Source organism: Leptinotarsa decemlineata, unplaced genomic scaffold, assembly GCF_025532065.1.
Source record: "Leptinotarsa decemlineata unplaced genomic scaffold, Ldec_3_MD MMD2_tig00000026_RagTag_RagTag, whole genome shotgun sequence".
NCBI lineage: Eukaryota > Metazoa > Arthropoda > Insecta > Coleoptera > Chrysomelidae > Leptinotarsa > Leptinotarsa decemlineata.
In genome coordinates this window covers 4,742,591-4,763,619 of record NW_027412539.1, presented here as the reverse complement: position 1 = coordinate 4,763,619, position 21,029 = coordinate 4,742,591, and the positions used below count along the sequence as shown (strand labels likewise).

At 35.6% G+C, this 21,029-nt stretch overlaps 1 protein-coding gene across 3 annotated transcripts in view; it reads left to right on the top strand.

Moving 5' to 3' along the window:
* Positions 1–17,647, top strand: part of LOC111507021 (neurotrimin) — a 404,616-nt gene extending 386,969 nt beyond the window's left edge. For 2 of the 3 annotated variants that reach the window (XM_074171642.1, XM_074171640.1), the window contains exons 7-10: positions 3,089–3,238; positions 3,484–3,531; positions 8,783–8,878; positions 17,315–17,647. In XM_074171642.1, the coding sequence (XP_074027743.1) occupies positions 3,089–3,238; positions 3,484–3,531; positions 8,783–8,878; positions 17,315–17,460 (440 nt within the window). In that variant the 3' untranslated portion in view covers positions 17,461–17,647. The remainder of the gene's footprint in view (positions 1–3,088; positions 3,239–3,483; positions 3,532–8,782; positions 8,879–17,314) is intronic. The other variant, XM_074171641.1, reaches the window with a different exon arrangement.
* The last annotated feature ends 3,382 nt before the right edge of the window (positions 17,648–21,029 follow it).

Genomic DNA, 21,029 nt, shown 5'->3' with positions numbered 1-21,029 from the left:
AAAATATTCACGCATGATATCGTATTTCGAAGTTTCATCAATTGAAGAAACCAACGGAAAATTCTATTGACAGGCTCCATTACAGTTGGAAAGAGTTCACTTTCCATAAAATATGTACATGTGTGTACGTTTTATATATATATATATATATATATATATATATATATATATATATATATATATATATATATATATATATATATATATATATATATATATATATATATATATATATATATATATATATATATATATATATATATATATATATATATCTATCTCTCTCTTCCCTGACACTATTACACCTCCTTGTTTCTGAATCAAGTGATAAAATGATATGTAATCCGGTTAGATGTCTCATTACATTAAACAATAAATCATGAAGACTGAAACCTTCACCAAATGTCAACAATTTTCGCTAATTCGCCAGAATTTAAAACCGAAGCATTCGCCAAAATTGAGAAAATTCTCTGGAGTTATATGGAATCGTGAAATTATTTTAAAATCAGGTGAATTCTTACTTGAAGAGAAAAATTTCAATCTCTCTCATTCCCAAGTATTTTCAATATTTTGGCAGGCCATTTTTCTATTCCTGGTAAATTCGCCAAAATATCGCAATACACTTTCGAATTCTTTGATTTTAAATTCTGACGAATTCACCAGAAGATTGTTTTACTTTCAAAACAGAGAGAGAGAGAGATCTAATTCTCCTCTCGATACGGGAATTCACTTGATCGTGATACTAGATCGTTTGCATGAATTTTGTATATTTTGGCGAATTGGTCGGTTTTTAATTTTGGCGAGTTACCCTGGTTTTTAATTTTGGCGAATTCGCCTAAAATTGTTGCCAATTAGTGAAAGTCTAAATTTTCATGTTCGCTTATTACTGAGTCCACCAACCGCTCAAATTGTAGTTCTCTAGCCTCTAGTTTTTATGTTATGGAAATGTAATTTTTTTTTTATGATGATCTCCTATGACTTAGTAATGGGCTACATACATCCATCAATTCACTGGTAATATTGATTTATGTGAAAATAAATCAAACCGTAACAAGGCATTTTCATAAGTGGAGGCAATGTCTAGTCCTCTTATGAAGACACCGTCTATATGATCTTCGAATATGATAGGTAAACAAGGCTGCAGAAGATCGTCAAATATAAAATCTAGCTTTGACATCGATTACCGAACGAGATTTGTATCCTGTCTTCCACTGCAGCTTTCCCTGAGAGTATTCGTGGCCCAACTCGAATGCATTGCTGTACTGATTTCAAAGGACAAGCCTGAGTAAGAAAGAAGATAAGCAATTGTTTCGTCTTTCTCTACAGCTTTCACTCGTGTGGAACCTGAACCAAACGTTTCGTCTGCTACTGCAACATACATCATCATAATCATTATAACTTTCGTCCTCGCAGTCAACGTACAACGTACTGATTGGCCTACCAGGATTTGGAACGGAGGTGAAATATTTTGGCATTATCCTTGACAAAAAATTCATCTTGAACGCTCACTTTGAAAAATTTTAACACAAAGCTTAGGGAGAAGTTGCCTGGTGACCAGAGGTTTCACAGAAAACGACTCAGGCGAACCTCTGGCTCACAAAAACAAGCTTGTCCGGCCGTCTGTGGTGCTGTCAGTAACAAACCGTCAGCGGCCAGGGAGATCCTTCCAAGATCTACCTCCTTTTCACATTTTTCCAGAGAAAGAGGCTATTTGGCCTGCATATAGATTTGTGCACCTAACCTAACCTAACCTATTGCACAAATCAATCTGATACAGAGTACAATAGACTGCTGGTCGACACTGGAAATCACAACATCCTGAGAATGACCTTTGACACTATGCCCGTCAACTATGAAAAAAATATGTTTTAAATCTGCCTCATACAGTACTGTTCCCAAGTGAATAGAGCTGGATCCTCCGGGAGAAGGAAATATCAAGATCAGATAATTGTTGGTTCAGAGTTGGATCAAAAACACCTTCAGGTTCTGGTGCAGGCCCAAGAGATATCAACCTGCTCAGGAACCTATGCGACTATATTTCAAACGGAAATCTATGCTGTGTACGGCGACATTGGTAGAATCTAACCTCATACACAAGTCAATAAAAATAATCTCGGGCAGTCAAGAGGCGTTAGAAGTTCTTGGCTTCTACCGAGCAACGTCTAAATTGGTAGCAAACTGCCAAAAAAGACTCTCCTCGATAGGAAGACTAAACAGATTGTCTCTGGTCTGAATTCCTGGCCATACGGGCCTGAAAGGCAATGAGGCTGCTGACTTTGCAGAGGAGGGTGCTGCAAGAAGGTTCATCGGACCAGAACCTGTCATTGGCATCGCTTTAAGTTTTGCCAAACAAACATTGAACACCTGGATGGCCAAAACATTTATGGACTTCTGGCAAAGCTTGAAACCGAACAGTATAAAACTAAACCATATAAACTAATCGGCTTCATTGAGAAGCTGGGTTTATGTGGTAGACTGTGAATAGGTTTGAGCCACAATAAACTCTCACGGGTTGCGGTGGAGAGTCGTAACGACCCACTCACTTTCTACTCAACCTAACCTATTTAGCCAGGATTTGTTCTCTTCAAACATGATTCCGGAGGTGAAAGCTTATGTTTTTTTTTGAGTAGGCTAATGAGGCCTACGATGGGTCGAAACAGAGATTTATGGTTTTGGATCAGGAATTATTCATTTTTGGGCTCTGATTCCAACCTTGGAGGATACCAAGAATTTGTTAATAAATTGTGAATGGGTATTTCATTGCACAACAATTAGTATTTTTCGACAAATTTCAGTCCGAAAAACCAGTTTATACTATTAAAATACGAATAGTTGCTGAGGAATGAAGCAATCTTGAATACAGTAATAAAAAGTTATAAAAAAACAAAAACAAAAAATTTCAGGTGATCCAAAAATTTGGCTTCTGACTCCCACCTAGTGGTCAATTCACTCACAAGAATGTCATGACTCCAAGGGGGCTATAGACAAAAGTTGCTTTCCGAAAAAAATCTCATTTAAAAATTACGTAGAATAAAACTAGGCTATACAATATAATATTGATAAAAATTTAAACGGTCTCACTTTCCAGGTGCAAAGTACGTTCCGGAAATAATTGAGGAAGGCTACAAAGTACACATGAAGCTAACGATAAAATCTATAGGACCCAAAGATTATGGAGTATACAAATGTATATCAAAAAATTCACTGGGAGATATGGAAGGAACCATCAACGTTTACAGTAAGTTGTTGCTATTATATCATCAATTTTCTGTTTTATAGTCAGATAAACTTAAGGTTACTGATTTTTTTGCTCCGTAGTTTTCACTATTTCATTCATAACTCACCCGGTTATCAAATGAAGTTATTTTATTCACTTTCATCGCAAATAGTTACTGCTATATGTTGAAACAATAATTAATAAAAAAGTTAGAGAACTTTGACGTACCCATTCGATAAAAAAATAAATATTTTTTTTATTTTCAGGAATACCTGATCCAAATAAATATATCCCTAGCAATAAAAGGCAGCAAGGTATGTATTACGAGTAATGCACATTTTTGTCATCAACTAAATTTTCTTTCCAAGATGTATCAATTAATCATATTCACCAAAATCAAGTCCAGACTAGTTGCAAATAACCATTCAATCAGTTCACTATGTATATGACTGAGTTTTTGATCGAATGATGATATTCTGTAAAAAAACAAAATTTTTTGTGAACAATTCTTCAGGAAGAATTGAACCTGAACCAGAATCAAGTTCAAACGACAAGAGTCAATATCCGCAACATCCTCAATAACTTTTTAAAGAAATGGTTTTTCAAACAACTTACTTTTGCCAACCTTTTTTTAGGTATTTTACAAATATTAGGTTTCATACCTACCATTTGCAAAATTGTGATTACACATACCTGTTACATACTTGTTATGCACTGTTTGGAACCTTTGGTGTAGTAATGAATATTACTGGAGTTTTTTCCAACACCAAATCGTTATTTTTAACACCTCGACACGTGTTTCGATTACCAAGTAATTATCTTCAAGAGAAAGATCAAACTTCCTCTTCCTCTTGAAGATGACCACTTGATGATCGAAACATGTGTCGATGTGTTAAAATAACGGTTTGTTGTTGGGAAAAACTCCAGTAATATTCATACCTGTTACATGTTTATCCATCACAGTCTTTCGTCTCTTCTTCTCTTCTGAACACTTCTCTATTCCAAGCTGAATCTTGCTCCTTTTGAAGAACTTGCGCTTCATCTTGAATTTTGTCAATTTTCATTCGACGCTGTTTCACCTGATGTTTGTGAAGCTGAGAAAAGGTAGATGTTTCCAAAAGTATTGTTTTTTTGAATTCTTCAGTACCATCTACAGGCTGATTCACGGTGGATGGCACATTAGACGTTTCTGGTGAACCAAACAACGGATCACTTTGAAAATTTAATGGAGGGCATATTCGGACATTCTCTAGCCAACTAAAATATTTTCGATAATGCGGTGTTGCCGCTTCTATTAGAAAGCAGTAGCAACTTTGATTTTTCAAATGGAATACTCTGTATATAATATTATTTTTGGAATCTCCAACAATTGCTCGACAACTTTTCTTGATATTGCCCTATACCTATCTGTTACCGTTTTCGAAATAAAAATTAATTTCAATTTTTTTCTTCGAAAATCATGACTTCTAAAAATGCCGATATCTTTCAGTTAAGAAGTACTATAATATCGAAATTTGGTTTGGAGTTAGGTGATACTTGGACACTTCCCACACGTCAGCCTAATCTCCGTTACTTCAATACAGGGTGGTAAAAAAATACAGTTTTTTCGTTTGCTTGAAAAAGTTGCTGAAATTTGATTATTTTAAATGGAACACCCTGTATATTATTGAAAATTCGGAAAGCTGCTGAAATTTGCTTTCTTTCTATGTATATCATACCCATACCTAACTAGTCAAGTTTCGGACTTATGAACATTTATTTGTGAAAATGTCCCTTCAGAATGGTATTTCCATTCGGTATTTGGTAAGCAGGCCATGATTACTATTTGACAGTAGCGTTGTGACATTCTCCTAATAATATCGACATTTTCGTCACTTCAGAAGTTGCAAATACCTTCAAAACGATGGAACAAAACTATTCAAACGAAGTTCTTATGAATTTGTTTATTATTTTTGGACAGTGTGACAAAATTATCAGCAGAACATGTAGAAAGTTCAATGAAATGTATCCGAATCTACCGCCAATGAACCTCAAGAAATTTATACGAATTCAGAACAATTTCAATATGTTTGGATAAACTTTAAAAAAGCACCAAGAAACTTGAAATTGGAAATATTGATATGAATAATTATAAAAAAGTAAAACAATCATGTGGAATATTTCAAAATATGTTCGAATCGCTGGCCGTTCACTTCCAAGCACTTTAAAATGCGGGTGTTGACTGCTTTCGTGGTGGCAGATCTGATTTCATTGGGATCCAAATCTTCAAATGTTTGGGCAATCCTTTCTAACAATTCATCTCTCGAACGCACGGGTATTTTGTAAACTTTTTCTTTAAACATTCCCCACAAATAAAAATCTAATGGATTAAGATCGGGTGATCTCGCTGGCCAATTCCATGGTCCCAAGCGCCTCATCCACCGATCGTCAAATAGTCTATCCAGTTCTGCGCTCACTTCTCTTGTGCAATGTGCAGGAGCTCCGTCTAGTTGGTACCAACAGTTTCGATAATCTTCGAGTGGCAGATTATCCACGAAACTGTCTACAGTATTCTCCAAAATATTCAGGTAGCTTCTGGATGTTAATGACTCCTCGTATATCACGTACCTCAATTTGTTGTCCATCAACATGCAGAAGACATTAAAACTAAATTTTTCTTGAAATCCGGCTTCTTTTGTGACGTGAGGATTTTCACTGGACCAATAATGACGATTTTTTCAATTGAAAATCCCTTCTCTTGAAAATTTCGATTCATCAGTCCAAATAATTTTATTTAAAAAAAGTGGATCTTCTTGAATGCGTGTCAACAACATTTCACAAAATTCTACTCTCTGTTGAGGATCTTGAGGCTTCATTGCTTGAATTTTGATGAATTTATAATCATGCATTTTATGTCTTCGCAAGATTCTTTGAACCGATGAATATTTTATACCCAAATCTTCTTCAGCACTTCTTATCGATGACTCGGGAAATGCGTGAAAATATGCTAAGACATTAATCTGGTTGTCTTCGAAAGTTACGGGTCGAGGCAAGTTTCTTGGTGCTTTTAAAGTTGATCCAAATGCATTGAAATTGTTCTGAATTCGTATAAATTTCTTGAGGTTCATTGGCGGTAGATTCGGATACATTTCATTGAACTTTCTACATGTTCTGCTGATAATTTTGTCACACTGTCCAAAAATAATAAACAAATTCATAAGAACTTCGTTTGAATAGTTTTGTTCCATCGTTTTGAAGGTATTTGCAACTTCTGAAGTGACGAAAATGTCGATATTATTAGGGGAATGTCACAACGCTACTGTCAAATAGTAATCATGGTCTGCTTACCAAATACCGAATGGAAATACCATTCTGAAGGGACATTTTCACAAATAAATGTTCATAAGTCCGAAACTTGACTAGTTAGGTATAGGTATGATATACATAGAAAGAAAGCAAATTTCAGCAGCTTTCCGAATTTTCAATAATATACAGGGTGTTCCATTTAAAATAATCAAATTTCAGCAACTTTTTCAAGCAAACGGAAAACCTGTATTTTTTTACCACCCTGTATTGAAGTAACGGAGATTAGGCTGACGTGTGGGAAGTGTCCAAGTATCACCTAACTCCAAACCAAATTTCGATATCATAGTTCTTCTTAACTAAAAGATATCGGAATTTTTAGAAGTCATGATTTTCGAAAAAAATTGAAATTAATTTTTATTTCGAAAACGGTAACAGATAGGTATAGGTAAATATCAAGGAAAGTTGTCGGGCAATTGTTGGAGATTCCAAAAATAATATTATATACAGAGTGTTCCATTTGAAAAATCAAAGTTGCTACTGCTTTCTAATAGAAGCGGCAACACCGCATTGTCGAAAATATTTCAGTTGGCTAGAGAATGTCCGAATATGCCCTCCATTAAATTTTCAAAGTGATTCGTTGTCTGGTTCGCCAGAAACGTCTAATGTGCCATCCACCGTGAATCAGCCTGTATAACAACAAAAAAGGCCTCATAATGGGCAATCCTCTAAGCCCACTACTAACTTAAATTTCCATCGACAACTTGTGATACACTGTTTGGTGTAGTACGATAGGTTGCCTTTTATGTTTCGGGATTTGGCAACCCTAGTGTTGCAATCTGGCAACTGACAGCTCTATCGTTATAAAGTTGGACATTTTTGAGCTTATACGTACTCAGAACATTTTGATATACGCGCGCTATTTGTATCGTTTACAGTAACTTAAAAGATTCATCTCGACCCAAAAATGGAATCAAATCGTAAACATTTTCATGCGATTATTTTTCACAACTTTCAACGTGCGATTATTTTTCACAACTTTCAACCTGAATTAACTCAGCAACATTGCATGGATGAACTTAATTCAATTTTTGGCGATGAAGCTCCATCAATGACCAGTGTTTATCGATGACATGGTGAATTCATTCGTGGTCGTAGTTCACTCCAAAACGAATTTCGTGAAGGTCGTCCATTGATGATGTGCGCGAACTGATATTGCAAGATCGTCATGTGAGATTGAGACAACCTTAGGCATTAGTGTGACCATACATTCAATATTGCATAAACATTTCACTGTCAAAAAACTTTGTTCGCGTTGGATCCCACACAATTTGTCAATTGCTAAAAAAAAAGCGTCGTGTCGATGGAAATGCTCAAAAAATACGATCGCGGTTCTTCGAAACACGTATACGACATCGTAATAGGTGATGAATCGTGGATTTACGAGTATAAGCCCGAAAGTAAACAGCAGTCGACTGTATGAGTGTTTCAAGACGAGCCAAATCCAACAAAAGTTGTTTGCGCACGAAGCACTTCCAAGCAAATGGTCGCGTGTTTTTTCGGAAAAACTGGATATGTCGCAACCGTACCACTAGAATAAGGCAGAACAGTCAATTCTGAGTGGTACACGAACATTTGTTTGCCAGTTGTCTTCCAAGAAATCAGGAAAACCAACCACCGAAGGCGGATCACTCTCCACCACAACAATACGAGCTCTCACACATCGGCTCAAACAACTTCATTTTTGAGCACCCAAAACATCAATTTGATGAGTCATCCACCGTATAGTCCTGACTTAGCACCGAATGACTTCTTATGAATATAACTGGAGTTTTATCCCAATACCAGACTGTTATTTCAACACCTCGACACGTGTTTCGATCACCAAGTGATCATCTTCAAGAGGAAGATTGGTCTTCCTCTTCGCAGGAGATGAGAAAGTGATATAATTGCTAAATACAGTTTATCTACCCTATATATAATCTCTGAAACAGCTGTGTTCATACCAAAATCTATGATTCGTGAGTGAATCAGGAAATGAATTAATAAAAAAACGAATATTGTTGGAAAGTTTATCCACGGGAAACCCTTTATAAACATATTCAAAGGGATTATGAAATTTTCGTCACATCTCTTAATTATATATGACTTTCATATATTGCACATTGCTATAGAAAATACTATCTGTTGAAACTGTCCAGTGAAAATCTTACAATGAGGTGTTACTGAAATGTTATGCATTTTCATCAAGTATCGGCCAATCACATATTTATCTGTTTTCAGCTTACGATGAAAAGATTTCTGGTACTCGAGAAGAAAACATGAAAAAACTCCTCAACGACACTTCAAGAAGAATCGGTCTGGAAGCAGGTACGAAAGGTATCTATATTTTCACTACCATTATTCGGACTAGCCAGTGTTACGTTTCAATTTAGCACTAGATCAAACTGCTCTTATGTGACCTTTCAAAACACTACCTTACCTTTTAAGATTTTTATTCAAAGGATATTAACAATGTAATTCAGTTACAAGTTGATTTTATTCATTTAACATCATAGTAATGGGAATCTTCCGTTCCATAGAAAACCATACCTGAAATGTACAAGAATAAATGTATGCTCCCTGACTAACTGCTTTGACCAGTACTTACGCATTCTCCTATTGCCAATCGACGTTGGAGATCCGAAATTCCTCGCTAGGTTGAAATAGTTGTTATTGTTTGTTTCTCAGTTTTCTTCACCTATCATTTTTTTTAGCCGTTGTCTGCCTTATTCCCTATACCTTTCCAAGAATATTTCTTGCATAGATTGTTATTCATCACTTCCAGAAGGATTACTACATATAAGAGCCATATCGCCTGAAAAACAATATTAGTTAGCTCTGGGTTTCTGAATACTGTTTGATATTTTCGGTAAATATTCTGCATAATACGAATGCCTAAATATTTGTACTGAAAGGGAAGGATGTGGCGACTTACCTTATATGTTTCTATTCCATCGCATGAATAAGGATTGGTAAATAGTTGAAAATAGGTTGGAACAATATTTTGTAAATATTCGATAACAAGGTTAAGAGACAGCTGTTCGTTGACATCTGCCGAACTTTCGTAGTGTCGTTCCGACGAACTACACCGAACTAGTTCTACAGTTGTTCACGGGTGGAGGATTGATCGGTTACTCAAATTGTCAAGGGTTGTTTTAGGGTTGCATTGCTTTGAGAAGGAGTTTTGATGGGTCATGGACTTGTTGATATTGTCTCAAGTGGCTGTGGAGGAATTGATAGATGTATGATGTTGTGCACAGCGCCCCCTTGGTGCTTGTAGTGTAGATTGGACGCACTGTGGCAACAACTGGTTAGCTGTCAGATGTGGCAGTCTCTTAGTATTCGGAACAGTGATGTTACGTGCAGTACAATTGTACTGAATCTAGTACAATCGAACTAAATGCAGTACGGCAGTACCTCTTTCGCCATTTTAGTACAATTTTGCTTTCTTTTTCTAAAAAATAAAATTTTTATTCGATATTTGACAGATAGACAATAGTCTTGAGTTATGAATTAATATGCAGATGATGTATCGCAGTCCAGCATACGTATTTTATATCGCTGTATTTCATTCTGTCGATAATTTGTCAAACGCACGATCTCGACAACAGACCCCATGGGCCATGACCCATGAACATAATAAAATGATGTTTTGTTGACACCTGGCATAATTTGTGCAATATCTCCATTTTATTTTTTGATTGTGCACTGGTTCTGGATGCCTTATTTTCAGATCACGTGAAAAATAAATTATGCAAGAAAAAGGACGATTTGAAAAAAGTGTTATGTACATGTTTAGATATGAAAATTTCACCCACCCCTGTATTATGATTCATAATATGATCATAGATTCACAGAACACTTACATTATTATGATGATCCATGATATTACATAGTGCAGTACAATTAAACGTAATTTAGTACAATTTTCATTTTTGTATTGGCACAATTTTTCGTTCCCGAAAAACATCACTGATTCGGAAGTTGGCCTTCGATGAGCTTGGTTCGGAGTTCAAAGCGTACCATCAGACTGATTGTAGGATATATATGGTTGTATTTGTGCCATCCTTCACGGGGATTATTTCTACAAGTCAGGATTGTATAGTGGAAGACTGATTGGTCATTTTGGTGTGGATATTTGCAGTCTGAAACTTAAGCTCTTTTGAGGATTTGTGGTGGTTACCGAACTCGTGCCAGGTGGAAGGATTTCCGAAATTAGATTCATAAGAAACAGAAGGCCCTCAGTCACTCATCAAGTCCCAGTAGGACTTCCGTGCAGAGCACCGCACACGAAGAAACGTATAGAAAACCCCTTGGCCAGGGTTTTTTCCTATTTTCTTCTTGGGTCTTATTTGGTGATCCATTTCTGGTCCAGCTTGTTGTGCCCTACAGGGTGATCTATCTTGGTGGTGCTACAGGGTGACCCATCTCCGCCGTACTACAGGGTGATCCATCTCAGCAGTACTACAGGGTGATCCACTTCCGTCGAACCACGGGGTAGCCTAACACCATATACCGGGTGGCCCAAAAGGAGCACGCAAGTTATAATTGATTTAATTTAAAATTTGTGATATACTGAGATATTTGAATAATTGTTGCCCTTATGTTTATTGATACCTGTTGAGATAGTGTTTGTTTATCGTTTATTGATCAAGAGTTTGTTTATTGATACCTGATTGATATAGATATTTGTGAAACGGAAATTGAGGTATTTTCGTCCTTTCACGATTGCTTGTTGACACCGATGCGCCTACGCCTGAGCTCACGCGACGCAAACGAATTTGTCTTAACCTTCCAATACTAGTATTTACGATTTCACCTACTCAATTTTCGTGGTAGTTTTACTCGACGTATTGTAGTTTTTTTTGAGCGTCGTTACTATCGTAATTTATGGCTGATTGAATTCGTGGGTATATACACCGCGCTCTTGTATTGACATCTGAACATCGCGTAGTAGTGTGAATATTGCATTGTTGTCTTAGAAGCGTTGTTGGTTAATCCATGTAAGTTAGGATTACTGAATAAATCATATTGGGGATCTTTATCTTTTATTTCCAATATTAATTGGTAAGTTATTGATATTGTGAGTTACTTAGGGTATCTGGAGGATTAAATTTACCTGGCGCCCATTAAGATCTATTTGAAATTTGCTAAGTTGTTTAACCCACTCCCGTCTCCACTGTTTAGCCTAGCCGCGGATACCCATCTGTCTTATTTGTTACCGACAGATGATTTAGTCTCCTCTTGTGGTTTGTGAGGTGACACCAGTCCAACTGTGAATTTCTGTCAATATTTATTTATTTTTCAACTCTTCCAATCATTGTGATGTCAAAATTATATTTTCATTTGGGTTGTTACAAATGTTTTGTCCGTTTTAATGTCATGTATTTTGTAGCTCCATATTTCAATTAACATTTTTTTACTGTGTCGTAGTAGATACTGATCGATAAAGAATTTTGTACGCTATACATTGATGCTGTTGATTTTTTTCCAAATTTTAATTTCTTACCTCGTTAGCGATTTTCGGTCAATTTTTTTTCACGAATTGGAGTTGAACCAAAGCGCTGCCGAAACAGGCAGAAAAATCAACCAAGCATTTAAAAAGTTCGACGATGTTTCGCGAAATTTGGTTCCGGAGATTTCAGCCCCGAAGATAAACTTCGAAGATGAGCTACAGTAATCCAGAACGGAGGATTCGAGGACCCTGGTGGAGACTGACCCATCACAAACGGTGCGTAGGATGGCGGAAAACTGGGCGTCAGCTCCCATGCGGTTTTTGATGGTTTGAAACGTATTGGGAAGGTCGAAAAGCTCGAGAAATGGTTGTCCCACGATTTGAACGATCGACAGAAATTGTCACGTTTCAAGGTCTGTTTTTCTTTGCTTTTGCGTAACCAAAAATATCCTTTTTTGGTTCGGATAGTCACATGTAATGAAAAGTGGATCCTCTACAGGGTGTAACTGAATAAGTGTAAAACATTCAAGGAGGTGATTCCTCATCGAAAAGAAAATATGATCTTTCATATAAGGAAACTTCATTGGAGCATCCCCTGTTAAGATACAGCCCCTTAAAGGAGTAACATAAAATTTGTATAACAATTTTTTTCACAAGCACTGAAAAAGGTACAATATTGAAATCAACCTGACGTTTTGTACTACCAAAAAGACACTTAGCCAGTAATTTATTCGGTTTACCCTATGGTTGTGAGGGGTGGAAAACGCAACCCCTAAAATGTATTTCCAATGTACCTTTTTGTCTTATCATTTGTTCACCATTCAAAAATGTATTTCCGATAGCCTGTTTCATTCTAAACAAAAAATGTCTCTTGGGTTTTTTGCCCAAAATGAACCAGTTCGCAGCAAAAAATTATTTTACGAACAACTACAGAGATACATCGTCATAAATGCGAACTGGATTCATTGTTATTTTGTAGTTAGTACCTGCATTAAAAGATTGAAGGGTAATCAACAAAACTAATTCATTAATAACAAAACACACAACATGTAGAAATCATAGTAAATGTTCAATATGCGTACCTTCAGACATTACGCATGCATCTAGACGTCGGCGCATTGAGCCACGAACAGGAGTACGATAAACCAAATGCTGTGAATGGCCCCAAATAGAGAAATCGAGAGGATTAAGATCCGGGGATCGAACGGGCCAGTTCTGTGGTCCTCCTCGACCTATCCACTGATTTGCATATGTTTCAGTTAAATGCTGGCATGCTACTTAACTAAATTGGGCGGGAGCCCCATCATGCATAAAAAACATATTCCTTCTGACGCCCAAAGAAACTTCCTCCAGCAGTACTGGACGCACTTCTCTTAAAAATTGAACGTATGCCTCACCATTCAATCGAGGAGGTAGAAAATGAGGCCCAATTAAATCATCCCCAATAACTCCGAGCCACACGTTAAGAGAAATCTGTTCTTGATGGTTAGTTTCGACGATAGCGTGAGGGTTTTCATCAGCCCATATGTGGTAATTATGAAAATTATTAATCTTGTCCCAATAAAAACTACATTCGTCTGTGAATTCTATCGTCTTCAGAAAGTCACAATTTCTTCTAATCATTTCCAGCATCCAATTGCAAAATTCAAGACGGTTCGGAAAGCCTCGCGGTAACAGTGCCTGTACTCGTTGCAGATGGTAAGGGTATAAGAGTTGTTCCTTTAAAATTCGAAATACCGTCATATGATCAACATTTAGCTGGAAAGCAATATTTCTAATACCTACTGGTAGTAGGTTGTTCTTCAATCAAATTAGGTACTGCTTCCTCAAGCTGTGGTGTTCGTACTCCTTGATGGCGACCACAATCCTGCGTTCTTTTGTCGAATGAACCATATTCTTGTAATCGTTGATGAAGTCGAGCAAATATTCTATGTGAAGGATGCTGCCGTTGAGGATACATTTCGGATACACTTCTAGAAGCTTCTAACTCATTCCCCTGCGACAGACCGTAAACGTAATGCATATCAGCCATTTCCTCATTTGTGTATGCCATTTTAATAACAAGTGAATTATTAAAGTAACAAATTAAGAACAGAACATGAACACACAATTAGTATTAATTCAATTTCGAGAATTCACAAACTGACAGCGTCATACCAATTTAATTGTCACTATCGCTAATAGCGACCTACTAGATAGATTAGTTTTGTATTTTCGCATTTATGACGATTTATCTCTGTAGTTGTTCGTAAAATGATTTTTTGCTGCGAACTGGTTTATTTTGGTCAAAAAACCCAAGAGACAGTTTTTGTTTAGAATGAAACAGGCTATCGAAAATACATTTTTAAATGGTTAACAAATGATAAGACAAAAAGTTACATTGGAAATAAATTTTAGGGGTTGCGTTTTCCACCCCTCACAACCATGGGGTAAACCAAATAAATTTCTGGCTAAGTGTCTTTTTGGTAGTACAAAACATCAGGTCAATTTCAATATTGTAACTTCTTCAGTGCTTGTGAAAAAAATTGTTATACAAATTTTATGTACCCCCTTTGAGGGGCTGTATCTTAACAAGGAATGCTCCAATGAAATTCCTTTATATGAAAGATCCTATCTTTTTTTCGATGAGAAATCACCTCGTTGAATGTATTACACTCATTTAGTTACACCCTGTATAATAACAGTAGACGTTTAGAACACCGGTGAGCCACTCAGGAACATCACAAAGGAAAAACCCACCAAAAAAGACCATGATCAGTGTATAGTCACAGTAGAATAATACTACCAGTAGGCTCTTTTACCACGTGATCCGCCCGAGTTGCCGGAGACCTTCAACCGCTCTTAGGATGAGATTCTCATCCAAGGCGTCCAGTGCTGTAGTATCGAAGGATTTGACGGTACCACGGGCATCGGATTAATTATAATAAACGGTCAGAAATTGATATTGTGTTTAGTTTATTCGCTGTTGTTATTATTGATTTTAGTTTTTGTAGTACGGAATAAGTAACTTACTACCAAATCTTCTTATAATATCCTTAAATTTTTATACGAACACACGCCTATGGTGAAAAAAAGAAATTGGCTCCGCACTTCGTTTCGAGGTCACCGAGAACTTTGTGAATTCATGAATGAAAGTAGTGAGAATGGACTTACTGGTTGATTTTTACTGTGGTATGGTGGTCAGCGGCGAGTGTGATTCACTTGCTACAACCAGGCCAAACTATCACAGCAGATTCCTATTGTGAAGAAGTCGATGAAATTTACTGAAAATGCATCAGCAGTAGCTGGCACTGGTCAATAGAAGTGGTCCGAACCTGCCCACGACAACGCTTATCCGCACGTTTCATAAATCAGCATCGGAAAAAAAAACAGTTGAGATACGAAGTTCTGCCTCACACACGATACTCCTCAGACCACTCGCCAACACACTACCATCTTTCCAAGCACTTCGATTACTTACTCACCGGTAGAAGCTTTGTCAATCAAGACCAGGCAACTAGACTTCATCGAATCCCGAGCATATAATTTTCATGTTGACGGAATTATTCAACTCATCATCCGTTAGCAAAAGTCCAGATTCAAATGGCGCCTATTTCGTTTGAATTGAATAAGTTTCCACTGAGACATTACAGTTTGAAGTGACCTCCCAAAAATAGTCAAAACTTTCGAATAAACCTAATATGAACATATCAAGAGAAAATATTTGAACGTACAAAGTGAACAAAATTCATTAATAGAAACAAGAAAGCGAACAAAATCAACCAAAAACAACAACATTTTCCCCGTCGTGATGAAATAACTGCTTTTGACGTACTTCTCAAACCATTTTCGTTAGGAATCTGTACCACAGATCAGTTTACGAATTTTTCAACTGACCGTTCAACTGGCTAACCAGCACCTCACAATATCCATATCAAATTCATTAGGATTCGCTTCGACGATTTCAGTAATGAGAGGGTCAGCAGTAGTTTCCAGCATATTCAAATACAGTTCCCCTGTTAAATTTTGATCAATAAATAGAGTTCCTACAATATGGTTTCCCAATATTCCTGCCCAAACGTTAATTTTTTCTTGATATTGGGTATTTGTTTCCCGGAAAACGTGAGGGTCGGTATCACTCCAATAACGGCAATTTTGTCTGTGAACATTGCCGTTTAAAAAAATGTACATTCGTCACTAAAACAAATATTGTGGAGATAGGTAGGATGCCTTGCAATGGTTTCCGTCATGATTTCGCAGAATTCTGTTCTTCGATCAGGTCATCTTCAGTTAATTGGTGTACCATTTTAATTTTATATAGATGATACCTATTCCTCTTAGAAAGTCTCCACATAGTAGAAGGAGACATCTCACAAACATTCGCGACGGAATGAATAGGTAGACTGTTTAGGATGTACTGCCATCTCAACAATTATTCATTTGTCAATTTCACTTCAAAATAAAGTATTCATGCATTAATTTCATTACTTCAAGTTTCAATTTTTTGAGTTGACATGTTCAAAAAATAAAATTGGGAGGGACATTAAAGAAATGCACTGTATTTCATATTTGTAATTTCAACTAATGTGAGTGAACAACGGGGCATTTGGAATGGAACTTTGGTCGCTGATAGACCTCATTCTATATTTTACGATTTTGTAACTTACAAACGCATCTAAAATCATGGTGTGATGTACCGGTTTCAAGCAGTTTTCACATATTCTGTGGTTGCCCCTTAAGCATATTGAGAAACACTAGACTCTTCTGGTCTATGAAACTTGTTCTTTGTTACGAGTTGTTATAGTCCGTTCAGTTTCACCAACATACTTGAAGTGCACGACCTGTTTTGTAAGCCACTTCTACCTATCAATTGGTCGAATTCTTTGGAAATATCAAGCGTGAATATTAAAAAACCGCATGAAACACCGTTTGTTGATATTTGCTCATGAAAACCATACTGAAAGTCGCTGCAGAATTTCAAATATTTTGGAATATGTTGATTTAAGACTTTGTCCAGAATCCTAAACTGTAGGAATTGTAGGAAACTGTAGGAATAAAATATTTGAGGTTACTTTGAAATTGTGAAAAAATCAATATTGTCATAAATGCGACAGTTGCAACAAAGGATCCTCATAGCATAGCAACAGGCAAACATTGTACAGGGTGATTCTCTGAATTTCCAAATAGATTTTAAATTTAAAAATAATCCATATTATCCATCTGAAATTTCGTTACTAAAACCTACCAATTATTAGATAATTTTTAAAAAATGAGTTCAGATCTTCATTGTTGAATTATTGTTTTATGCACCAAAAAACTGAAGTTTGTTTCTGTTTCAGATCAAGCTGATCTTCAAAGTTACCACAGCTCATCTGACCCCATTTCGAAATTCAATATAGTAGCTCATTTGAGTGTCGTTATAACTCTCATACATTATTTAGTCAGTTATTTATATCGTGACCACATTGGTTTGGTCAGGTCTTAATTTTCACATCATATCAAAATATGTCATATCATCATGTCATAGGACTGTGGCTATTTTTGTACGCTTGCATTTAGTTTTAGGTGTAACATAAGATTGATAATGTAAGATCTCGAATATGGAATATCATCTTGTGAATGTATCTGTACAGAATAATTATTGGTTAAGTAAATTAAAGACTTTTTGAGAATGTTTTTTTCCACTATCCCAGTATGTGCGGACTCCTTTCACAAAGATCAACTGTATGAAATTGATTAAGGAACTCTAACCAAGAATATCAATGTTGAAGGGAGGTTTCAAACGAAGGTTCCGCATGGAGGTCGATTGCAGAGCCAGTCTTCGACGTCAAGGATTATCATTGTCATTTCTTGCTCTGAGAATTATTATAAATAAGATAAAAAAATTCAAACATTGCATTCACGATCGAATTGATGCTGTCTGGTATTAGATCATAGATGCATTGTTTTTTGTGTGGTATGTTGGTTGCATGCTTACGAGTTAAACGTAAAACATTTCAATTTGAAGCACTCGATCAATTTTTGGGACAGGAAGGTTTTGGCTTTCTACTTCTCCATCTTTATACCAAGAAATGTAGAAATCTTCTAAAGAAATGAAAAGTAAATAATTTCAAAATAAACTCCATACAGAGATGTGTAATTCGTGTAACTTTCAGACAGAAACTGAAAAAAAGGCCCGTCTGAAATAACTACTTTCATATAAACCTATATGTGATATATTTTTGACAATAAAGTTTGTGAATGTAAAAACGTAAGTTGTAGAGTATGAAATTAGAATGGATCTTCATCTAGTAATTATCGTGAGTATGAATGATCAATACACACAAGAAGTATATAAGAGCTTGTAGAAAAGATAGATAAGATAAATAACTGGCAAGTTGTACTGTAGAAAAGACATGGTTTATTTATAATTTTACAAGATGATGGTATATATTCTACTTAGCTAGTTAGAGCTAGTAGGTGAGAAAATGTTATAATAAGGAGTAGTTCCTAAGACAAGGGGCACAAGGATCAAAAAGGGATTTGAAAAATTTACGTGAAAATAGGCCTGAAATACGGGCTGCTTAAGGGAATTTGAAAAACATACATTGGAAGGACCAACTGGGAAACCCAGACTGAGAAACCCATGAGAGTGGTGCAAAACTAAACAACAGAATTATTTTACAATACCTTGAAGATGAAGAAAGCAATAAACCAAGCTGCTTTGCTAAGAAAATTCATGCGCTGGCAACCCTAAGCTAAATATTAATAATTTTAGATTTACAATTCACAAATAAAAAAGTCAAAGTCAAAATATGCTTTATTGTCTGAAGATTATTATCTTATTGACAAAGCTTGGTTAAAATAATTAAATAAAAAACAAACAAACAAAATTACACATATTAGCTATCGCTACTTAATCATATAAAACTATAAAACTATTCAATTTCAAGTAGATACTGAATATATGTATATATGTAACAAAATAGGACATAAAAAGATAACAGAAACAGTTTGTATTTACTTAGCACAATACAACACTTTAGGAAAATAGCCAGTAATAATGTATTTTGAAAATTTCCAATATTGATTACATGAACTGTATTGAGAGTCAGACAAAAGTCAATAAATCCTTATTGACAAAGCTAGTGAAACTATGAAGTCAACAATGTTAACTTTTTTTTTAATAATTAAATTATGATATACAGTGAACAATCATTATGACTTTAAAAAATACACATAAATAAAACAATATATAAACCATTACAGATAATAAATAAATAAACAGATATGTAAGCATCTGAAATACTAAGAGTTAAAATACATCAACGTAATATTCCTTCAAGTCATAGTGGGCTTTTTGCAGAAGTACTCCTTAAACCAATTTTCTGATTTTTTTTTAAATTTGCTATCGCCCTATAACACATTGGAAGGAGGTAGTATATTTTCTTGCTCTCATCTATCAAAGGAAATTTTTTATTTGTTGATTATGGGATTGGCAAAGGCAAATTCCGACTTCCTCTCGTGTGGTAACGTCTGTCATTATTTTTTGTGAATAAAGCAAACGGTTTCTAAAAGGAATAAACAAGGTACAGTAAGAATTTTCTGACTGACGAAAAGTGGTTTGCAGTGGTCTTGCGATTTTGCCCTACATATGTATCTGCCAGCCCTTTTTTATAGAACGAATAGTGAATGTAATAGTTGCGAACTACAGTTCGTTAGAAACAACTCGAACTGCATAGCAGCCAGATGCTATTTTTTGCATAAATTTGTTATATGCTCCTCAAATTTTAATTTATCATCTATAAATACCCCCCTAAAAATTTTGGGTGAGTTTTGTTATATAGCGTGATTTTCTATAAGTAAGTCGTCAAGATTGAGTTTGAAGCAAACTTCGTTTGTTCTATTTGTATTGAAACATAAGGAGTTTGAATCGCACCACTGTTTAACCCTACAGAGATCCAGGATTATGATGTCTCTGAAATTATCTTCATTTGCCCCACACCAAAGGATCGTGGTGTCATCCGCAAAAAGTGTAAACTTTCCTTCAATGTCAATGGTTACCAGATCATTCAGAAAAAGCAAAAAAAGGATGGGACCTAGAACCGAACCTTGTGGTACACCTGATGAATTATTCCCAATATGCGATGTATTTCCTTGGAGTTTTACTAACTGCTTCCTGCCTGTTAGATAACTGTAAAGCCAGTTATATGACAATCCTCTGAAGCCATAGCACTGAAATTTAAATAATAGTGTTTCATAGTTCACGCAGTCGAACGCTTTTGAGAAATTGAAGAATACTGCCGCAATAGATTCTTTATTATACATCTTCCAGAAAAGAAAAGATTGCATCGCCTGTGTTTTTATGGCTTTGGAATCCATATTGGGATTTTCATAGTATGTTATGATTACTTAAGAAGTTAAGCATTCTCTTTTCAATCTCTCGTCGTTCTATAAAATAATTTGCTATCAACAGCAAGAGTTTTAACGTATTTTAGCTTCTATGTTACCCCTATAAAACTGTTGAGATTCATTTAGTTCTAGAAGTGGTGGTATTGCGCCAGAGTCGAGCTACTTTTAAAGCTATTGTTATATTGTTTGGATAAATATTATCTGATTAGATGTTTTGGTTAAGAAGCTTCTTTCATCGATAATTAGGGCTGAATTTTGAAGGAGTTTTGAGCTAGTGATTTGAGTGTATATATACATGGTGCTCCACTTAAATCGACGGATTTAAATCAATAATAAGCTTTTCCTCTTTTCAGCAAGAACAAAATTGAAGCATTAGGTTATGGGTAATGAAAATTTCTATGCATAAAGGTGATAAAAAACATAGAAATTTTAATTTCTCTTGACAAATTATACTTCATTACACGACCTCTAAATGTCAGCTAGTGCTTCTTAAATGCTGCATTTTATTCTTGGTGACAGCAAATATATATTAACGGAAGCAATTTTATTTTATAACAGTTATTGTTGTGGAATTGTAGTAAATATACCATAATATGAAATAGTTGCGAAATTATCATTAAAGTGACAATATAGTAATGAAAACAAAATTGTGTTAAAATAATT